Raw genomic sequence first — 23,087 nt, 5'->3', positions numbered from 1 at the left:
GAATGCTTGTTTAAACAACCAAGTCTTAAGTCTTTTCCTGAAGGTTGGGAGGCATGGCTCCTGTCTCAGATCGGGGGGGATGGAGTTCCATAAAGGGGGACCGGCTGTAGAGAGGGCCCGATCCCTTAAGGTAATATGTCTAGTGGTTTTGGTGGAAGGTACCTGGCGTGAACCTCTGTATGCGTCTCTTGTCGGTCTTAAGGAGTTACATAATCGGAGGGGGATTTGTAGGTCAATGGATGGATTTGTAGATGATTCTGAAGTATATTGGCAACCAGTGGAGGTTTTTTAGGATTGGAGTAATGTGGTCTCTACTCCTGGTGTTAGTTAGTATTCATGCTGCCGCATTTTGTACCATCTGAAGCGGTTTGGTGTAAGAGGAAGGGAGACCTAGTAAGATTGAATTACAATAATCTATCTTTGAGAAGATAATTGCTTGAAGAATCGTTCTGAAATCTTGAGTGTGGAAGAGAGGTCTTATCCTTTTCAGCACTTGGAGTTTGTGGAAACAGTCTTTGGTAGTTCTGTTGATGGTAGCTTTCAAGTTCATGCGATTGTCAATAATAACTCCTAAGCCTCTCACTTGTGTTGTTGGTGGAATGGCAGGATGAGTAGTGGTGATGCAGCTGTTCTCTGGGGAGATGAGCAGGAGTTCAGTCTTGGAGGAGTTTAATACTAGGTTTAGGCTGGAGAGGAGGTGTTTGATTTCTTGGAGGCAGATTTCCCAGTGATCAAGTGTTTTCGAGTAGGTATCTTTAATGGGGATCAAGATCTGAATATCATCCGCGTAGAGGAAATGTTTTAGATTGAGGTTGGTGAGAAGCTGGCATAGCGGTAAAAGGTAGATGTTAAAGAGTGTAGGAGACAAGGAGGAACCCCTTAGGACTCCTACGGATGAGTCATAGCGTGATGATTCTTTGTTCTGGATCCTAACCTCGTAGCCTCTATTGCTGAGAAGTTTTAAACCAAGTGAGTGCGGTGCCTGCAATTCCTATGGAAGCCAGCCGGTTTATGAGGATGGAGTGGTTGACCGTGTTGAAAGCTGCCGAGAGGTCCAGTAGGAAGGATTGACCTTTGTCGAGACCCATGATGAGGTGGTCAGTCAGGGAAATGAGGAGGGATTCAGTGCTTAACGCTTTGCGGAACCCACATTGGGAGGGGAATAGGAATTTGTTATCTTCAATGTAATCCGATATTTGAGTGTTAACTAATTTTTCCATAATCTTAGCTATGAAGGGAAGGTTGGCGATCGGGCGGAAATTATTAGGGTCTTTAGGGTCCAAATTTGGTTTCTTTAGGAGTGGTTTGAGGGAAGCCAATTTAAGGTCGTCTGGGTAGGATCCTTGGGATAGAGAGCAGTTTATGATGTCCGCCAGTGTTTTGGAGATGGAGTCAGGAATTGTCAAGAGATGTTTGGGGATATGATCCGAAGGATGAGATGAAGGTTTCATTTTCTGTTGCGGTCCCAGGCTGTGCCCCGGTCCCTCCACCTACCTCGGGGGCGGCCCGGGCCGTTTCGAGCCTTCCCCGGGGTGTTTGCAGCAGGCCCCGGGCCTGCAGGCCTTCCAGTGCGTCTCTGACGCGGCTGGCCCCGCCCCCTGATGCGCGTGTGCGGGGAGGAGCCCGATTTAAAGGGGCCAGCGCGGGAAATACCTCAGCTGAGCCGGGAATGACGTCGGACGCCCTCAGGGTACAAGTACCCTGCAACTAGCTCTCTTCTGTGCCTTGCAACAAGGTTCCTGGTCTTCGTCCTGCTGTAGCTGTGTTCTTGGTTCTTCTCTTCGTCCTGCTTCTGCCTTGCCCTCCTTGCTGGATTGCTTCTTTTGGACTTCGACCCCTGGATTGGCTTTGGACCACTCTCTGGACCCCGACCCCTGGACTGGCTGCGGACCATTCTTTGGATTCAGACTCCTGGACCGACTTCTGGATAACCTACGACCTGCTGGAGGCGCCAGCCGTCCGGAACTCACCTCCTGCAGGAGGCGCCTGCATCCGGACCATCTTCCACCGTCGGGGAGTTGCCTAAGTCCCAGCGGCCGTGTCCCTACGGGCCCCTCCTGGGGGGACTTCGGCTTCCAGGGTGAATCTCCACAAGTCCCAGCGGCTGGACTCCTAAGGGCTCCTCCCGGGGGAGTACCAGTCTCCAGGGCGAATAATCTTCGACTTCTGGGGTCCAACACCTGCCTTCCTTCCAGTGGGTACAGAGTTCTTGGTCGCATAGGACTCCTCTGTGGTCCAGCGTCTCAAAGCACTCCGGCCTTCCAAACCGCCTCCTGGTTGGGACACTTGCTGCAGAGCACACAGCACACACACATTCTGTCCCAACCGGCCCAAGGGTCCACGAGTAACAGTTTGCAAGGCCATGGACCCGGCAGACCTAGCCGGCTTGAGAGCCATCCCAGGTATCACCCAAAGGCTGCAACAGCAGTCATGCCTTGACGACAACGGTACAGAGGTTAGCTGACTGGGTTGAAGGAGCCACGGCTGCCAGCTCTACGGTACCAGGAACAGGGGCTTCCGCCGCTGCTATAGCTCCCATCCAGATGCCGGTACCTTTACGGTATTCAGGAGATGCAAAACTGTCGAGGGTTTTTGAACCAGTGCTACATTTTTTTTAACCTGCTTCCGCTTCAATTTCTGACAGACCGAGTCAAGACCAGCTTTATCATCTCTTTACTGGACGGGAAGTCCTTGGCGTGGGCCTCAACTTTTGGAGCGTCAAGATTCTTGCCTGGACAACTTGGAGCAATTCATCTCTGCCTTCAGAAGGATCTTTGAAGCCTCCCGCAAGTCCACTGCTGCCTCGGAGTTACTCCAGTTACGTCAGGGGAACCGTCCATTGGCAGAATACGCTGTAGGATTCCAAACTCTCGCCATTGAATTAAACTGGGGGAGCGACAGCCTGCACGGCATTTTTCTGGAGAGCCTCTCCCCTAAGCTCCAAGATGAATTGGCAGTTCGAGATCTCCGCGATGATCTGGACGCTCTGATCTCGCAGGTCGTGTGGACCGTCGCATCCAGCGCCGGTTTCGAGAAAAAACGACTTTTAGGCTGGGACTAGTTGGACCTACTCCTCCACGCAGTGGGAATTCCCAGTCTGGTTCCCCAGAGACCCAGGACAGTGAGCCCATGCAGGTGGGTCGGGGGCGTCTCTCCCAGGAAGAAAGAAGGAGACGTCAGACACTAGGCCTATGCCTGTACTGTGGTGGCAGAGGCCATTTCCTGGTGCAATGTAGTGAGCGTCCGGGAAACTCTCGGACCTAGGGACAGCCGGGGAGCTAACCCTAGGTCATACCGCTTCTGACTCCCCATGTCTTGTGCCGGTGACCTTAATCCTCCCGGAGGAGGAGTTCGACACACAAGCTCTGATCGACTCAGGAGCAGGGGGTAATTTCATTCTTCAGGAGCTGATCCAACAACTCCGGATCAGGGTACAACCCCAAAGACCTCCCCTCCGCATGTCCTTTATCCAGGGAAGAATACTTCCTGGAGTCATCACCACCCGCACCGAATCACTCATTCTTCACACTGGCATCCTGCACCAGGAGGAGATCTCCTTCTTCATCTTAGAGAGGTCCATGCACCCGGTCATCTTAGGCCTACCCTGGCTTCGGAAAAACTCACCCGTGATTGCGTGGGATTCTCTTCAACTAGCATCCTGGGGGCCTGCGTGCCTTAATTCCTGCCTAGCCAAGGTTACTCAGCCATCGATTCCTCTCTGGACCACTACGCTGGGTTTGCCACCTTACTATCAGGATTATCGTCATGTGTTCTCCAAGGAGAAGGCAGAGATCCTTCCGGAGCATCGCCCCTTTGACTGTGCAATTAAACTTCTCCCGGACGCCACACCACCACGAGGACGGGTCTACCCATTATCCCTCCCGGAGACTCAAGCCATGTCGGCATATATCCAGGAGAACCTGGATCGGGGGTTCATACGACCATCTACCTCCCCAGCCGGGGCAGGTTTCTTCTTCGTGGCGAAAAAAGACGGGTCCCTCCGACCCTGCATAGACTACTGGGGCTTGAATAGTATTACCCGGCGGGATCGGTATCCCCTGCCCTTGATCCCAGAACTCTTGGACAGACTACAGGGGGCCAGGATATTTACCAAGCTAGACCTTCGCGGGGCTTATAATCTTGTTAGAATTCGCCAAGGAGACGAGTGGAAGACCGCGTTCAACACTAGAGACTGACATTATGAATACCGGGTTATGCCCTTCGGTCTCTGCCACGCCCCAGCAGTATTCCAAAACCTCATGAATGAGGTTCTACGGGAAACGTTACACACATCAGTAATTGTTTATCTTGACGACATACTAATTTACTCCAAAGATCTACAGACACATCGCCAGGACGTTCGAGTTTTACAGAAGTTACGTGACAATCGGCTTTACGCAAAGCTCGAGAAATGTTTATTTGAACAAGAATCATTACCCTTTTTAGGGTATATTGTATCCTCTACGGGATTTCACATGGATCCTGAGAAAGTTGCTGCCATAAAGGATTGGCCCCAACCAGTGGGGGTGAAGGCGCTGCAGAGGCTTCTTGGGTTTGCCAACTTCTATCTGCAATTTATCCCACAGTACTCCCAGTTGGTGGCACCTTTGATGGCACTTACCAAGAAGGGATCAGACGCAAGGAATTGGACTACGGCCGCCCTACAGGCCTTCCAGAAACTTAGAGGCATTTCTCCAGGATCCTTGCCTGCGGTACCCCGATCCCCAACGACAATTCATCGTGGAAGTGGATGCCTCCGATGTGGCCGTCGGGGCTGTTTTAAGCCAAGTATACCCTGGGGGGAAGCTCCTGCCCTGTTCCTACTTCTCTCGGAAGTTCTCTTTGACAGAGAAGAACTACGGAATAGGGGATAAAGAATTACTAGCCATTAAATTGGCATTTGAAGAGTGGCACCAGTGGTTGGAGGGGGCTCAACAGCCGGTGAATGTCTATACAGACCACAAAAACCTGGAATACTTATGCCGTGCCCAGCATCTTAAACCCCGGCAGGCCAGGTGGTCTCTATTCTTCAGCCGCTTTGATTTTCGTCTTCGCTACCGGCCGGCCGATAAGAATGTTCGAGCGGACGCTCTGTCCTGTACTGCTGAAATGGAAGATTTGCCAGACCCACCACGGTACATTCTTGATCCAGCCAAAGTGCTCCTCGCGGTTACCAACACGGTCCCGACAGGGAAGACTGTGGTACCCCTCAGACTGCGGAAGAATGTTCTCTCCTGGGCACACGACTGACAGCTGGTCACCCGGGAGTAGCCAGGACCCGAGAATTACTCTCAGAATATTACTGGTGGCCCCAATTTAAGAAAGATGTTTGCCTCTACGTTAACTCTTGCCCAACCTGTGCCCGACAGAAGACTCCCGTCTGTCACCCCTGGGGTCTTCTTCAGCCTCTGCCGATTCCCACGGAACCATGGACTCACTTATCCACGGACTTTATCGTAGATCTGCCTGCCTCAGAGGGGAAGACGGTGATTTGGGTTGTCATAGATAGATTCTCCAAGATGGCCCATTTTGTGCCCCTCTCTAAACTACCTTCGGCGCCTGAATTGGCGAATTTGTTTACGCAACATATCTTTCGCCTTCATGGATATCCTCTCCACATTGCCTCGGACAGGGGTTCTCAGTTTACGGCACGATATTGGTGAGCACTGTGTCAAAAGTTCGGGGTTCAGCTTGACTTCACCACCGCTTTCCATCCACAAGCTAACGGGCAAGTAGAACGGGTAAACCGGTCCTTGAAGACGTTCCTTCATGCCTTTGTGGGAGACCTGCAAGATGACTGGGTGGCCTTGCTCCCGTGGGCAGAATTTTCCTTTAATCATCACAAGCACTCTTCCACTGGCAAGTCCCCCTTCTACATGGTCTATGGCAGACGCCTGCGGTCTCCTTTACCGGTACCAGTAGATGTGCCTTCTCCCACCGTGCAAACCACCGCCCGACAGTTACGCCAGATCTGGCATTCCACTCAGAACAGACTCCAGCGTGCAGCGGTTATCATGAAGAAAGTGGCCGATCGGTTGCGACGGCCAGCCCCAGTGTTCCGTCCTGGTGAGAAGGTATGGCTAAATACTATTAATGCGGACCATTAATACTTATTAATACTGTTATCTGTAAAGCATTGTTGCTAAGTTATCGTTAACTGTAAACCGCGGTGATGTATATCTTTACGTACTGCGGTATATAAAAATATCTAAATAAATAAAATACTAAATACCTTCGTCTACGACTTCCTTCAATGAGGTTGGCTCCTAAGTACATTGGAACCTTTGCAGTTAAGGACAGGATTGGGGCTGTCTCCTACAGTCTTTAACTTCCACGCACGCTCCGGATTCACAACGTCTTCCACGTTTTCTTGTTGAAATCCTTGGTCCTTTCCCCGTATCATAAAAAGGCACCCACACCTATGGCACAGGAAGATGCCATCTATCAAGTTAAAGACGTGTTGGGAGTACCTTCTTTCCTGGGAAGGTTATGGTCCCGAAGAGAATTCCTGGGAACCTGCCGTCAATATTCTGGACAAAAACCTCCTCCATCAATTCCATTTGGATCACCCAAGTAAACCCAGACCTCCTGGGAGGGGGTGTAGAAGAGGGGGTACTGTTGCAGTCCCGGGCCGTGCCCCGGTCCCTCCACCTACCTCGGGGGCGGCCCGGGCCTTTTCGAGCCTGCCCCGGGCCTGCAGGCCTTCCAGCGCGTCTCTCCGACGCGGCTGGCCCCGCCCCCTGACATGCACGCGTGGGGAGGAGCCCCATTTAAAGGGGCCAGCGTGGAAAATACCTCAGCTGAGCCGGGAATGACGTTGGACGCCCTCAGGGTACAAGTACCCTGCAACTAGCTCTCTTCTGTGCCTTGCAACAAGGTTCCTGGTCTTCGGCCTGCTGTAGCTGTGTTCCTGGTTCTTCTCTTCATCCTGCTTCTGCCTTGCCCTCCTTGCTGGATTGCTTCTTTTGGACTTCGACCCCTGGATTGGCTTTGGACCACTCTCTGGACACCGACCCCTGGACTGGCTGCGGACCATTCTTTGGATTCAGACTCCTGGACCGACTTCTGGATAACCTACGACCTGCTGGAGGTGCCAGCCGTCCGGAACCCACGGCCTGCAGGAGGTGCCTGCATCCGGACCATCTTCCACCGTCGGGGAGTTGCCTAAGTCCCAGCGGCCGTGTCCCTACGGGCCCCTCCTGGGGGGACTTCGGCTTCCAGGGTGAATCTCCACAAGTCCCAGCGGCTGGACTCCTAAGGGCTCCTCCCGGGGGAGTACCAGTCTCCAGGGCGAAGAATCTTCGACTTCTGGGGTCCAACACCTGCCTTCCTTCCAGTGGGTACAGAGTTCTTGATCGCATAGGACTCCTCCGTGGTCCAGTGTCTCAAAGCACTCTGGCCTTCCGAACCGCCTCCTGGTTGGAACACTTGCTGCAGAGCACACAGCACACCATCTTCTGTCCCAACCGGCCCAAGGGTCCACGAGTATAACATTTTCCTTAGAACGACTTGTATCTCTGAGGCAGAAATGGGTTTGAATGCTTCAAAACAAATGTTTTTGAAGGTGGGATGATGTGAGCTGAAGAGAGATGGGGTGTTGGAGGGCAGCTGAGTTAGAAGGCTGATGATTTTGTTTCGGAAATATTGAGCTAGTTCTTCAGCTTTAGATTGTGCTAAATTACTGGGAATCTCCGGGGGTTTGATTTGTGTGAGATTAGAAACATAGGCAAAGAGGGCTTTAGCGTCGAAGACCAGGTCATGGATCTTGGACACGTAAAAGTCCCTTTTGGATCTCAGTGTAGAGGCCTTGTATTGATGTAGTGTAAATTTGTAGGAGGCCAGTATGCTGGCACATGGGGCTTTACGCCATGTGCTCTCTTTCTGTCTTAAACTTTGTTTTAGTTTCCTAAGTTCTTTAGTGAACCATGGTTGTCTTTTGGAGGCATTAGAGTGGGATTTCTTTGTTACTAGTGGATATAGTTTGTTAGCTATAGATTCTGTGATGTTGTTCCAGGAACGGAGAGCTGTGTTCGGATCGGTGAGGTCTATGAGGTGGAGTTGTGATGCCAAATGATTACTAAAGTCTTCAGAGGAACATGATCTTCTGTAAGGAAAGGAGGGTGAGGGTATATGTGGGGTGATGGTTTCTTTCAGCGAGAATGAGGTTGAAATAAGTGTATGATCTGACCAAGGGACCTTCTTACAACTAAGGTGAGATGCAGGCTTGATGCCAGGGTTGACGAAGATAAGGTCCAGCATGTGACCGGCCCTGTGCGTGGGTTTGTTAACTATCTGCTTGAATCCCAAGGCTGAGAGGGTTGTGAGAGAGGCTTCACAGATGGGTGAGTGTGTGGCTGTCCACGTGCAGGTTAAAATCTCCTAAGATTATTTAATGCTGGAGCATCCAAATTGAAGAGAGTTGTGGTTATTTCAACAAGAGGGGATGTGTCTGTTTCCAAGAGGCCCGGAGGGGTGTAGACGAGTAGGATTTGAAGTTGGTTTGATGTGAAGAAGCCCGAAAATTATGTTGAGTAAAAAATATATTCTCTTATTAGTTTAAATATATCACCTAGTAACTTCTTTGAGTGTCCCGTTTTCTTTGTACTTTTTGAAAGAGTAAACAATTGATTCTTTACTCGTTCCACTCCACTTATTATTTTATAGAACTCTATCATATCTCCCCTCAGTCTTCTCTTCTCCAAGCTGAAGAAAGAGTCCTAATTTCTTTAGCCTTTTCTCATAGGGGAATCATTCCATACTCTTTATTATTTTGGTTGACCCCAGAGCCTTCATCAAGGTCCTGATGGTGGTAGCAACGACTCTGCATATGTGAGGCATTAGAGCACACCTATATCCAGATGACAGGTTTATAAAGGCCAAGGTGGCTCATGGAAGCCATCAGGCTTCCAAAGCAATACTCCACTTCCTTCTGTGGTTGGGCTGGGCATTGAAATTCTAAAGAGCAGTTTAGAACTTTCACAGGTTCTGGAATTCCTTGGATCCTACTTTGGTGCAAGGCAGAGGTGGGTGTTGTTGACTTTGCCCAGGTATATAATTTAATAAATTAGATATTAGTATCCACGCTCTCTCACCGAGTACCTGCCCCCTCTCAGAATTACCAGTAGCAGTTCTGGGCACCAACAGGGGTAAGAAATATCCTAATTTGGTGGGCTTTCCCTCAAACCTCCAGAAAAGGATGCTCTTAGATCCCTTTGAGATGTTAGCCACAACAGATGCCAGCCTGAAGAGTTAGGGTGCACATTTCCACAGCCAGATATCATAAGGGCACCAGTCAGGAGAAGAGATCTCTTATTCTATAATTAGTTTAGAATAAAAAGCCATTGGTCTAGCTTGGACATGCTTTCCCCCTGCTAGTAAGGGTGGAATGTAATCATGATTTTCTTAGACAATGTTACAGCGTGACATGTCAACAGGCAAGGGGCACTTGCAGCAACTCACTAGGGCAGGAAGCAGCCTGGTTGCTCGAGTGGGCAGAGGAATATTTCCTTTCAGCAACCTATATAGCAGGGAAGAAAAACCTACAAGCCGACTATTTCAGCAGTAACAGATTGGACCCAGATGAATGGGCACTTAGTTCAAGAGCATTTCAGATGATAAGGTATCAGTTAGGTCCCCCATGTGGAGTCCTAATGGCATCATGTGCAAATGTCGTAACAGATTTGTTGTTCAGTCACAGGGCAGAGCCAGGGCCCAGAGGCATATATGCACTCACATGTTTGTGGCCAAGGCTTACTCCACTATATATTTTCCTACCATGGCACCAATAAGCCAGGCAATAAAGAAGGTGAAGAGCCATCTATTCCTGGTCATCCTAGTTGCCCCCAAAGGCACTGATGCACAGATCTGGTGAGGCTCCTGGATGGAGTCCCCTTGGTGCTGCCAAATGGACAGGGTCTAGTCTGACAAAGGCTAGGGCTGATGGAAGACCTGTCTCCTCTCTCTCTCTTATAGTCTGGTCCTAGAAAGCTTGCTCCTGTGGAGAGAGGTTAACCAGCATCAGTATTTTCAACTAGGTTAAAAGGCTTGGAGTAGTGTCCAATCCCCTAGCCTATATCAGATTTGAGGAGAACTGTCAAGAGGTATTGCTTTAAGCAGGATCTTTTTCTCTGGAAAGTAGTCTTTTCATGGATTTAGACTTCTGGCATCCTGGCCAGTACAAACAACTCGCACTCAGGTCTTTAAGGTCCACGGAGCAGCCATCACATGCTATAGTTGTTACGCCGGAGGTGGACCCTTGGCCTGAGGTGGGGTTGACTCTACCCGTAGGGCAAGCCCTACAGGTCCCCATCGGTAGGCGGAGCTGGCTGAGTGATGGAGGCCGGCAGGAGCTTCGCCAATACCAGCCATCGTTCCCCACAGGTTGAGCCCTTGGGTGCTGGGGCTGTCTGGTCTTAGGTAGTTAGGAAAATGCAATATCCAGCTGCTGTTTGCCTCTTGCAGACCAAAACAAACTAACCTTATAGTCTTTAAACATTTATATCAACAGTTGATTTGTTACAAAATGGTAGCTACTGAACATCTGGCTATGCTCAGTGGTTGCCACTTAGCAAGATAAGTATTTATCCTGCTAATAGTTCGTCAGATATTTTTGGTGCAGGCAATGAATATTTTTGGGCAGCAGTACTTATCGGTTAACTGAACCAGATAAGTTAGACCTGCTATAGAGTAAGTTTAACTTAGTTGATGATATCTATCTGCCTATATGCTGAATTGTATGGGAATATTCAGCAGCATAGCCATGTGCTGAATATCCCATGTAAGTTAGCCGGTTTAGACTTAGATGGCTAGCTTACATACACATTCAGCTTTCAATATTGGCCCCAATGTAATTACGTTTACAATATTAATCATATGTGACTTGCCAGGTACTATCTTTTTTAAGTACTTATAACCAAAATCTGTGGCACAGAAAGCACTTAGCAATGCATTTCTTGAGCCTCCAGGACCATTGCATTGGAGTAGTGAGTGTTGAAACTTTTCCCAACACTGTTGCAATTGCTTTTCATGAACCACACTTTTCAATAGTCTTAAGTCTGTCATTTATCACCTGATTTTCATTTTAACAGAATTGGGCACTCAAAGCATAGTGGTTAATTTTTTGCTGTGTTCACCTTTAGAACTTCTAAATTAAGCAGTAAAAGATTTAGCTAAATGCTGAACAAATAGTATCTGAGGAACTAAAACAAAAAATACAAAAAGGAATATTGCAGATTTATTAAAGCATAATGAAAATGAAGTTGAATATAATCTTAAATAAATTAAAGGAAATAAAACTATATGAACTTACTGAACAAAGCACTGTTTTTCTGTTTTTCTTATATGATTTCTCTGCATCTGCTACACCTTCTGAAAGGGGTTTCTCCATTTCATCAAAATTCTTTGAAATTCTCTCTTCCAAGTATTTTAATTGTTCTCCCAAAATAGTCTTTAGGTGACTGTAGTTACCATCCGTCTCCTAGAATGATAAAACAGAACAGCATTCAATTAACAGGTTCCCCCCCCCTTTCCATTTATCTTCACCGAGATAAATACACCAGATTTTATTTTTAAGATTTTTATCCAGGGCCAGTGTTTCCACTAGATGAACTAGGTAATTGCCTAAAGCTCCAACTCTTGGGGGAATTGCCAAAATCTCCAGCTCAAGCCCTTGATCGCCAATGGAGCCCATCCTGCTGTTGGTCAAAGAGAATCCCTATCAAGGTTACTGGTAGAGCTCATCCCACAGGCGGCCAAAGAGGGGACAACCTATCAGGGCCACAGATGGAGGTCTACTGAAGAGGAGAGGCCTGGCCTCACAGTGCAAGAATGTGAGTGACATGAAGCATGTGTGTGTGTATGGGAGGGAGTATGACAAGAGAACATGTATGCGCATTGGGGGTAATTGAGAGAGAGTGTCTGGGAGCACGTGTATGTGTGTTGTATGTGTGAGTGAGGAGTATGTGTGAGAGCACTGTGTGTGTGCAAGACTGAGCACATGTCAGGGAGCTTGTATGACAGCATGTATGTGACAGAGGAAGCATGTGTCAGAGTGTGTGTGTATGAGAGGGAGCATGTGTGTGAGAAAATGAATACATGTGTGTTACAATGTGTATATATGACAGAGAGGAGAAATCTTCTGCATCCCTACTAATTTACAATGTCAGAGTGACTGGAAATTAAAAGTTCCCAGGTATGGAAAGCGAGGCATTTTTTCATCCTTATTAATTTTAATTATTGGGTCTTATGTAATATGCCTGCTGTTCTGAAATTTGTATTGATATTTTGAGAAATTATAATGGTCAGGGACCATTAAGCCAACACAGAAACTGGACTGCCTTGTGACACACCATACAGAAGCTAAATAAATGACCAAATAAGTCTGATACTTCACTTTCAATGCATATCCAGCATAGCTCTCTGCTTCAACAGCAGGCGGAATGAAGAAAAGTGGATCTATATACAGACAACAACTAACAAGGACTGAATTACATAGTCTTGGTAAACAAATAAGCATGGGTGTAGCTTGCTTATTAGGGATGTGAATCGTTTTAGGACGATTAAAATTATCGTCCGATAATTTTAATATCGTCTTAAACCGTTATGGAACACAATACAATACAGATTCTAACGATTTATCGTTATAAATCGTTAGAATCGTGAGCCGGCACACTAAAACCCCCTAAAACCCACCCCCGACCCTTTAAATTAAATCCCCCACCCTCCCGAACCCCCCCCCAAATAACTTAAATAACCTGCGGGTCCAGCGGCGGTCCGGAACGGCAGCGGTCCGGAACGGGCTCCTGCTCCTGCACCTTGTCGTCTTCAGCCGGCGCCATTTTCCAAAATGGCGCCGAAAAATGGCGGCGGCCATAGACGAAAAAGATTGGACGGCAGGAGGTCCTTCCGGACCCCCGCTGGACTTTTGGCAAGTCTCGTGGGGGTCAGGAGGCCCCCCACAAGCTGGCCAAAAGTTCCTGGAGGTCCAGCGGGGGTCAGGGAGCGATTTCCCGCCGCGAATCGTTTTCGTACGGAAAATGGCGCCGGCAGGAGATCGACTGCAGGAGGTCGTTCAGCGAGGGTTCCGGTGCCTCGCTGAACGACCTCCTGCAGTCGATCTCCTGCCGGCGCCATTTTCCGTACGAAAACGATTCGCGGCGGGAAATCGCTCCCTGACCCCCGCTGGACCTCCAGGAACTTTTGGCCAGCTTGTGGGGGGCCTCCTGACCCCCACGAGACTTGCCAAAAGTCCAGCGGGGGTCCGGAAGGACCTCCTGCCGTCCAATCTTTTTCGTCTATGGCCGCCGCCATTTTTCGGCGCCATTTTGGAAAATGGCGCCGGCTGAAGACGACAAGATGCAGGAGCCCGTTCCGGACCGCTGCCGTTCCGGACCGCCGCTGGACCCGCAGGTTATTTAAGTTATTTGGGGGGGGGTCGGGAGGGTGGGGGATTTAATTTAAAGGGTCGGGGGTGGGTTTTAGGGGGTTTTAATGTGCCGGTTTTTCGATTTTTCGATTTTTTGATTTTTAACGATTTTTAACGATTTTTCACGATATTTTACCCCCCCAAACGGCAACAATACGATTCCCTCCCCCTCCCAGCCGAAATCGATCGTTAAGACGATCGAGGACACGATTCACATCCCTATTGCTTATTGCGGCGGTTACTACCCCTAACTAAGCTAGATATTCACTTAGATGCAGTTCCAACACTGCTCTCTACATTAATGGTGGGGGTGGAAGGGAAATAGAACCAAAAGGTTACTAAGAGCCAAGAGTAACAGAAGTATGAGAAAAAAAAAGTACAAAGCTTGCTGGGCAGACTGGATGGGCCATTTGGTCGTCTTCTGCCGTCATTTCTATGTTTCTATGAAACATTGGTGGAAATTTGGAAATTCTTTATCCTATCTCCATTTGATTATTGAGAAATTTTAAAACATTTTATGAGTTTTTAATTATTGGATGTTCTGTTGGTCAGATTTTTTGAAATGTTTATTCTTTTTATTGATATGGTTATACTATTTTGATTGTTTTATATTTCTTGATTTTATTGTTTGTTTTATTAGGGATGTGATGTATCTGCTTTTTCATTGTTGTACTGCTTATGACTTGTTCAGGGGTGGATTGGTCTATCAGGGCTTTGGGCCTGCCCTGGTGGGCTCACTAACCAATTACATGGGTTGATGTTAGTCACAGTGACCTGATGCTTGTGAAGCCGCTGCGACCAACACCATTCTACAAGTAGCAGTTCATAGAGCTGGAAACTCCCCCAATGCTTTCCGATGTTTGCTTTTCAATTTTCACAGCAGCAGGATGGGACCTACTTCCCATTTTCCTTCCCAACCAGCATTGCAGTAGTATGGGCCTGAGGCCTGTTCCTTGCTCTCTTCAGGTGCCCCTCCCCCTGCAGCAAGTGTCAGCAGGAGGTACTCTGCAGCTTCCATATGCACCACTAACTTTGTCTTTTCCTCTGCCAGTGAGAGGTAGCCAGCAGATTTCCTGCACCACTGTCTCACTGCTAGCTGTAGGCCTCACACTACTGTCTGTTCCTGGCCCACTGTTATGCTCAGCCACAGCAAAAAAAAATATTACCCTTTAATCTACCCCCGTCCCAGCATCCAGGTCTTTCAGCTCTCCTCTTCCAACACCATGGAATACTTCCAGTGCACTGGAGTTCACTGCTGTCACTTGCCAGTCTCTCCTGTCTCTACTTTCTGCTTTGCAGCAAGAACCCATGTTGCATGAGGCAGTTGCTGTAAACATGTCCTCAGACTTGGACTCTACTTTGAATGGAGGGTGGATGCTAGTTGCAACTTACACCTGCCAATATATTGGATTGAGATAGATCTCTAGGCCGTGTGATAAAACCAGTTTGAGGGAATCTGGTTGTACCTCTAGTTTCACAGCAGGCTGTCAAGCTCTAATTAATCTAACTCATACTTTAAAAAAAGATTATGAAACTCCTGATTTATCTCCAACGCTTTTATGGGAACCAGGGAAGACAGTTATGCGAGAGGAAATAGTGGCCTACATGCTCAAGAAAAGGAAGCAGAGAGATTTAGAAATCTTGAGACTTTCCAGAAGATTGCAGGAGTTAAAGAAAGGCCACATCTCTTCTATGTCTGGAGAAACAAAAAAAAGACATGAATGAGACAAGAGCCCTGCTAAATCATCTACTTCACTTAAAAGCTGTCTGTTCCATTAATTATCTCCAGTTTCAATTTCATAAATGTGGGATTAAGGCTGGGAAGTTGATGTCCCATTTAGTCAAGGGAGTAAGACAAAAAAAATATTTCACAGGGTTACAAGATGAAAGAGTAACTCCTATAGCAGATACGGATAAAATTTTGGAGATTTTTAGGAAGTATTATCAAAAATTGTATTCTGAGGGAGAGTTGGATCAGATAGTGAGAGAGAATTTTTTAAAGGGTCTATCCCTTCCTGAATTATTTATTTATTTATTTATAGTTTTTATATACCGGGAGTTCCTGTATACAATACATATCACTCCGGTTTACAGATAACAGTAAGAACTACTGCCGGGGGCAGTTTACATGGAACAAATAATACATGGAACAAATAATTACATGGAAAAATTAACAGGAGATTTGCTGTTAATTTGCTGGATAAACTTGATATGCCCATTTATGAGGCTGAAGTTTTTAGAGTTATTAGTAAGTTAAAACTTGGGAAGGCTCTTGGAGCAGATGGCCTAGGTCCTACAAAATTCTCAAATTTCAGTTATGGACACTTCAGGTGATGTTCAATCATGCACTAAAGCATGATTTTTACACCTCTAATATGAACCAAGTAGTTATTTTAGTGCTCCCAAAGAAAGGCAGGGACCTAGGGTCCCCCTCTTCTTATAGGCCAATCTTGCTCCTAAATGTATACATGAAATTACTGGCTTCCATACTAGCAAATAGATTGGGAAATGTGTTACCAGGTTTAGTAGAACCTGATCAGAATGGTTTTGTGTCTGGAAGGTATGGAGTCAATGTTCGAAAATAATTAGCAGTACTCTGAGGATAGATCACAGAGAAAAGACAGTATGGTCCTGAGCTAAGACGCAGAAAAAGCATTTGACAAGGTCAATTGGAAGTATATGTTTTGAGTATTAGCCAAATTTGGTATTAAAGGACTCTTTGCAGATTGGATTTGATGATTGTATACAGACCCTAAAGCACATATTATGGTAAATGATTTACTTTCGGAGGAATTTTCTTTAAAAGGAGGTAGCCGGCAGGGATGCTTGTTATCTCCACTGTTATTTTATTGTCTCTGGAACACCTTGCAATCAAAGTGAGACAAAGTTTGGAGATTTGGGGCAAAAAGATTGGTAAGCGAGGGATTAAAATGTACCTTTTTGCAGATGACATCTTGAGTTTTTAGAGGATGCTCAGGAAGCCATTGTTGCGTGCATGGGATGTGATCACTTGCTCGAGAGAGAGTGAGCCCTTGGATCACAGCACAATCTCAGGGCAAGGCTCCAAGGTAGGCACCAGAAGAAGAACAGAAGAAGGCTGAGGACAAGACATGGCATGTTGAGGAACATGGATGTAGGCTCAGGTTCAGTTTAGAGTTCAGCTTTCCAGGGCACTGCACCTCAGTGAATCCTACACAGCTTGCCAAGGGCTGGTCGCAGACCATGCTGTCCTGCTGCATGCCCAACACAACCTGCCACAGGTTGGTCCTGACCATGCTGGGAGCGAGACAGGCTCAGGACTAAAATTTGGACGAGGATGGGAGCCAGAACATTGCTTGGAATGAGGAACATGGAGATCCGCTGGCTGGACAAGTTCCATGAGACATGGAACTGGGAATATGACTAGGAACTCAAGACTTGACTTGGACCTTGACTTGGAACTTGGAACTCTAAAAACAAGGATGAACTCTGAGGACTTGATCTAGCGAAGATGGACTTGGAGACAAGCCTTGTGCCAAGAAGCACCCTACACAGCCCTCCATGGGCTGATCACGGACCACGTCACAGGTATGCCTGGAAGGAGGGCTGAGAGGATCTAGAAGGCTGACCTTGGAACAAAGGTTGGAACATCAGGAACTTGATTGAAGATTCAGAAGACTTGGATGAGGCAAGGATTCAGTAGACTTGGACAAGGAACAGTCAAGAGACCAGGAACATGGAATGTAGAACACAGAGGAGCTCTCACAAAGAACAAGGAGACTAGGAACATCCAAGGAACATGAAGACCATCAAGACAGGAGCATGACCACAGAAGACCGTGAAGGAAGCCAACGCTAGGGACAACCATGTAGATCCTTGCGAAGGCCCAGAGTGAAGTTTGCAGAGCCCTTTTATAGGGCTGAGGACATGACAAGGCGGTGACATAATCAGCAAGGGCTGTGGGGTTTTTCCCACCATGGGCCCTTTAAATCCAGAACAGAAATGCGAGTGAGCACCTAGAAAGACATCGGGTGCAGGAAGAAGTCAGTGGCATTCTAGCCACGAAGAAGCAGCATGGTGGCCTCAGCTGTGAAGAATGACAGTGGTGGAAGTGGCTCCCAGCCATGGAGATGGCAGGAAGCATCAGTGGCACCCGGGTCAAAAGAGCTGGAGGTGTTGGTGGCATAAATGCCACATAGGAGCGGCGGCACAGCAGTGTCGGGGCTGCCCCCAGCCTGCACTGAGGATGGAGAGGTGGTGGCTCTCTGCCACAAGGCAGCAGGAGTCAGCAGCACCTGGGCCGCGGCTTCACCAGCGGCGTCGGGGATGGTGAATGGAGCCGCTTGCGGGCCTATCCCGCAAGCGAGTGCAAAAGCCATAGAATCTATAACATCCATTTTTTCTGCTTTTAGATCCTTTACTGGTCTTACTATAAATTATGATAAATCTTAAGCATTACCTTTTGTTAAGGATATGCTATCTTTTTGACAAAGTCCCGACCCCTTCCCTTTTGATGGGCCCCACAAAAGATCAAATTCTTAGGAGTTTGGATACCGAATGATCTTCTCTCCCTGTATGAGCTAAATATCAAGGATGTAATAACATAGAAACATAGAAATGACGGCAGAAGAAGACCAAACGGCCCATCCAGTCTGCCCAGCAAGCTTCACACATTTTTTCTCTCATACTTATCTGTTTCTCTTAGCTCTTGGTTCTATTTCCCTTCCACCCCCACCATTAATGTAGAGAGCAGTGATGGAGCTGCATCAAAGTGAAATATCTAGCTTGATTAGTTAGGGGTAGTAACCGCCGCAATAAGCAAGCTACACCCATGCTTATTTGTTTTACCCAGACTATGTTATACAGCCCTTATTGGTTTTTTTCTTCTCCCATGCTGTTGAAGCAGAGAGCCATGCTGGATATGCATCGAAAGTGAAGTATCAGGCACATTTGGTTTGGGGTAGTAACCGCCGTAACAAGCCAGCTACTCCCCACTTTGTGAGTGTGAACCCTTTTTTCTTCTCCCCTGCCGTTGAAGCAGAGAGCTCTGCTGGATGTGTGTAGTATCAGCTTTTCTTCTCCCCTGCCGTTGAAGCAGAGAACTATGCTGTATATGCATAGAAATTGAAGTATCAGGCTTATTTGGTTTGGGGTAGTAACCGCCGTAACAAGCCAGCTACTCCCCTCTTTGTGAGTGCAAATCCTTTATTCCACATTTCCTCTTGCTGTTGAAGCTAGAACGATGTTGGAGTCACAGTAAGCATGTGTACGTTTATTGAATAAGGGTATTGTCTCCAGGCAGTAGCCATCATTCTGGCGAGTCACCCACTCTTCATTGGCGGCCTCTTGACTTTATGGATCCACAGTGTTTATCCCACGGCCCTTTGAAGTCCTTCACAGTTCTGGTCTTCACCACATCCTCCGGAAGGGCATTCCAGGCATCCACCACCCTCTCCGTGAAGAAATACTTCGTGACATTGGTTCTGAATCTTCTTCCCTGGAGCTTCAAATCGTGACCCCTGGTTCTGCTGATTTTTTTCCTACGGAAAAGGTTTGTCGTTGTCTTTGGATCATTAAAACCTTTCAAGTATCTGAAAGTCTGTATCATATCGCCTCTGCTCCTCCTTTCCTCCAGGGTGTACATATTTAGATTCTTCAATCTCTCCTCGTACGTCATCCGATGAAGATCCTCCACCTTCCTGGTCGCCCTTCTCTGTACCGCTTCCATCTTGTCTTTGTCTTTTTGTAGATACGGTCTCCAGAACTGAACACAGTACTCCAGGTGAGGCCTTACCAAGGACCTGTACAAGGGAATAATCACTTCCCTTTTCTTACTCGATATTCCTCTCTCTATGCAGCCCAGCATTCTTCTGGCTTTTGCTATAGCCTTGTCGCATTGTTTCGCAGACTTCATATCATTAGACACTATCACCCCAAGGTCCCTCTCCTGCTCCGTGCACATCAGCCTTCCCCCCCCCCCCCCCCCCCCCATCGAATACAGTTCATTCGGATTTCCACTCCCCTTATGCATGACTTTGCACTTCTTGGCATTGAATCTCAGCTGCCATATCTTCGACCACTCTTCCAGTTTCCTTAGATCCCGTCTCATTCTCTCCACTCCTTCCGGCGTGTCCACTCTGTTGCAGATCTTAGTGTCATCCGCGAAAAGACAAACCTTGCCTTCTATCCCGTCTGCAATGTCGCTCACAAAGATATTGAACAGGACCGGTCACTACACCGATCCTTGCGGTACACCACTTAAAACAGCTCTCTCTTCAGAGAAGGTTCCATTTACCATCACACATTGTCTTCTGTCCATCAACCAATTTGCAATCCAGGTCACCACCTCGGCACTCACTCCTAAGCTTCTCGTTTTATTCACCAGTCTCCTGTGCGGAACTGTGTCAAAAGCTTTGCTGAAATCCAAGTATATGATATCGAGCGCTATTCCTTGGTTACCCAGTCAAAAAAGTCAATCAGATTTGTCTGACAGGATCTTCCCCTGGTGAATCCATGTTGCCTCTGGTCCATCAATTCTCCGGACTGTAGATAGTTCACTATTCTCTCTTTCAGCAGTGACTCCATTACTTTTCCCACCACCGAAGTGAGGCTGACCGGTCTGTAGTTGCCAGCCTCCTCCCTGTTCCCACTCTTGTGAAGCGGGACCACCACCGCTCTTCTCCAATCACTCGGCACCACTCCTGTTTCTAGGGATCTATTGAACAGGTCACCGAGGGGATGTCTCATTAGTTGTATGATTGGAAAGAGTTACCGATATCAATGATTGGAAGGAACATTCTCTTTAAAATGGTGCTATTGTTATGCCTCAGGATGTGGACCCTTGCTCCAGCAAAGAGCGTGCGTCTAGTCGCTGGAAGGCGAGGCCAAGTCCAGGACTCTCAAGAGACAGGGAACAGGAAATCTGGATGCAGGCGCCTCCAGCAGGTCGTGGGATCTGAGGTAGACGTCTCCAACAGGTTGTGGAAGATAGAGCTGAGCTGGCACCTCCAGCAGGTCGGGGAGTCAGTATGCACAGTCCAAAAAATCAGAGCCAAAGGAACTCCGCAGCCGGTCCTGTGAGTGCCAGAAGGGTGCACCGCAGCCAGTCCAGGGGTCGAGAGCCAAGAATTCTCCACAGCCGCTCCAGGGATCGAGAGCCAGAAGAGTACACCGCAGCTGCTCCAGGGATCGAGAGCCAGAAGAATACACCACAGCCAGTCCAGGGATCAAACACGGAGGGTCAGATGCAGGAACCAACACAAACAAACCACAGGAGCCAAGATGAAGTCAAGGCAAGGTCTGAGGTGCAGGCCTTGCCTTTAAATAGTTCCAAACAGCTGACACTCCAAGAGAGGAGCCAATCCCAGCACAGGGATGACTCCTGTAGCGAATCCTCTTCTGCCGCGTACGGCCCTGGAGGGGGCGAAGCCGGGAGGACGAGCGACGCCGCGGCCATGTTGAGCGGTGCACATCCACGGACCCGACCCCCCCCCCCCCCCCGAAGCAGGACGCCTACATCGGAGACGTGGCGGTCTGCCGCGCTGGTAAGGGACGGGCCCCGGTCGCGGCTTGCCGCCGCAGCAGGTCATAACAGCTATTGCCTAAGATTCTATATTTTATTTATTTATTTATTTTATTAATTTCTATACCGGCTTTCACGACCAAAGGTTGCATCAAGTCGGTTTACATTTAACAAGTCGTGTAATAAACATAGAACTAGGGTAATTGAACTGGTGCAATAGTTACAATGAACAAGGAAATTACCAACTGGGATAGGAGGAATAAAGAGAAAAGGGACAGGAATATTTACATAGTAAAACGCATTTACAGTGGGTATTTACATAGTATGCAATAAAGGATCTGTGTCGAGGATGTCGAGAGCTAAATGCAGTCAAGGACGGGGAGGGGTATGGGCTGGTGGGGTTTACACTAGGATAGAGGGAAGAAGGAGGTTAGGGGTGACAATTGGTGGTTGAAAGGGAACCTGGATCAATCTGAACTCTGGTAGGCTTTTTTATAGATTGCAGATGCTTCCCTGTTGTTTGAGGAGTGAGGATTTAGCTTAAATCCATGTATATAAAATTCATATGGAGAGAGAATCAACTCAAAGTAGCATATAAGTTAATAAGAAGTAAAGCTTGGGGGGATAAGGGAATAGAGGCTCCTGTTTTTAAATTATATAATTGTGCTTGTCAGCTTAGGTTTCTGGGGGAACGTTTCAGTAGCTCATTTAAATATGATTCCTTTCATTTGTTGGAAGAGAAAAGTAAACCCTATACCCTACTGGGATTGCTGCATCTTTCTGATAAACAGATGTCACCAAATATAAGGGATAACTGGATGTGGAGGGCCTTGGGATTAGCATGGAGATATATGAGATGTTTGGCACTCCCATATAATAACTCTCTCATTTCTCTGATACAGGATAAATCCAAAAAAACAAACCGGAATTGATCCAATATTGCAGTAGCGACCAAAAGAAAAGAGGATCAATGAACACCAGGAGTTCTTTATTGAGCACAGAACGTAATAAAAGTCCGACTCAGGCCGAGTTTCACTCATTGAGCTGCTTCAGGGGCTATTCATTCTATTGCAGATGATTTGTCTCCATACATCAGGTGAACATGTTTTCAGTGAGCTGAAAAACTACTTTATGTTGTCTCGCCAGTTGAGCAGGAGTCGAACTAGAGCCACTGCAACTCATGGTTCTCCCGAACATCATAACTTCATGTCGGTCAGCGTTTCAACCAGAAACAACTTGAAGTTGTTATGTTCGGGAGAACCACTAGTTGCGGAGGCTCTAGATAGACTCCTGCTCGATTGATACTGAGCTATCAGCCGACGTGAAGTGTAGACACAGTTGTGGCAAGACAACATAAAGTGGTTTTTCAGCTCACTGAAAACATGTTCACCTGATGTATGGAGACAAATCATCTGCAATAGAATGAATAGCCCCTGAAGCAGCTCAATGAGCGAAACTCGGCCTGAGTCGGGCTTTTATTATGTTCTGTGCTCAATAAAGAACTCCTGGTGTTCATTGATCCTCTTCTTTTGGTCGCTTCTGATACAGGGTAATGTAGAGATTACTTACCTGATAATCTCGTTTTCCTTAGTGTATGCAGATGGACTCAAAACAAATGGGTATAGTGTGCTCGTGCTAGCAGTTGGAGACTGATCTGACGTCAGCACGGGGTACATATACCCCCGCAGGAAGTGCAGAAACTCAGTAATCTTCCTTGCAAAAGCTTTATGGATATATGTGTGACTGACCGATAGATAGTAGCTGGAGACCGCCAGTGTTCTCAACCGGAAGGCGTCGACACCCAGCAGGATGGATGCCCTATATAAGAAAACATGGCTTACCGTGAGTCGGTGAATCCCCATGTATACCAGCAGCCGGGCGGGATGCTGAGTCCATCTGCATACACTAAGGAAAACGAGATTATCGGGTAAGTAATCTCTACATTTCCTAGCATGTAGCAGATTGACTCAAAACAAATGGGATGTACAAAAGCTACTCCCGGACTGGGTGGGAGGCTGCCCGCGGTCTGTTTAGGATTGCCCTCACAAATGCTGTGTCCTCCCTGGCCTGGATGTCCAGAAGGTAGAATCTGGAGAAGGTATGGAGGGAGGACCACGTTGCCGCTTTACATATCTCTGCCGGCGACAGCATCCTAGTTTCTGC

General features: G+C 47.6%; 1 protein-coding gene across 1 annotated transcript in view; it reads right to left on the bottom strand.

The window, feature by feature from the left end:
• The window catches only part of NUGGC (nuclear GTPase, germinal center associated), an 864,070-nt gene that overhangs the window by 282,292 nt on the left and 558,691 nt on the right, over positions 1-23,087 (bottom strand). Inside the window, exon 13 of the mRNA XM_029596224.1 lies at positions 11,309-11,476. Within this exon, the coding sequence (XP_029452084.1) occupies positions 11,309-11,476 (168 nt within the window). The remainder of the gene's footprint in view (positions 1-11,308; positions 11,477-23,087) is intronic.

The sequence above is a fragment of the Rhinatrema bivittatum genome, chromosome 3, assembly GCF_901001135.1.
Source record: "Rhinatrema bivittatum chromosome 3, aRhiBiv1.1, whole genome shotgun sequence".
NCBI lineage: Eukaryota > Metazoa > Chordata > Amphibia > Gymnophiona > Rhinatrematidae > Rhinatrema > Rhinatrema bivittatum.
Note: the sequence above shows the minus strand (reverse complement) of the source record. Positions and strands in the feature narration are given on the sequence as shown.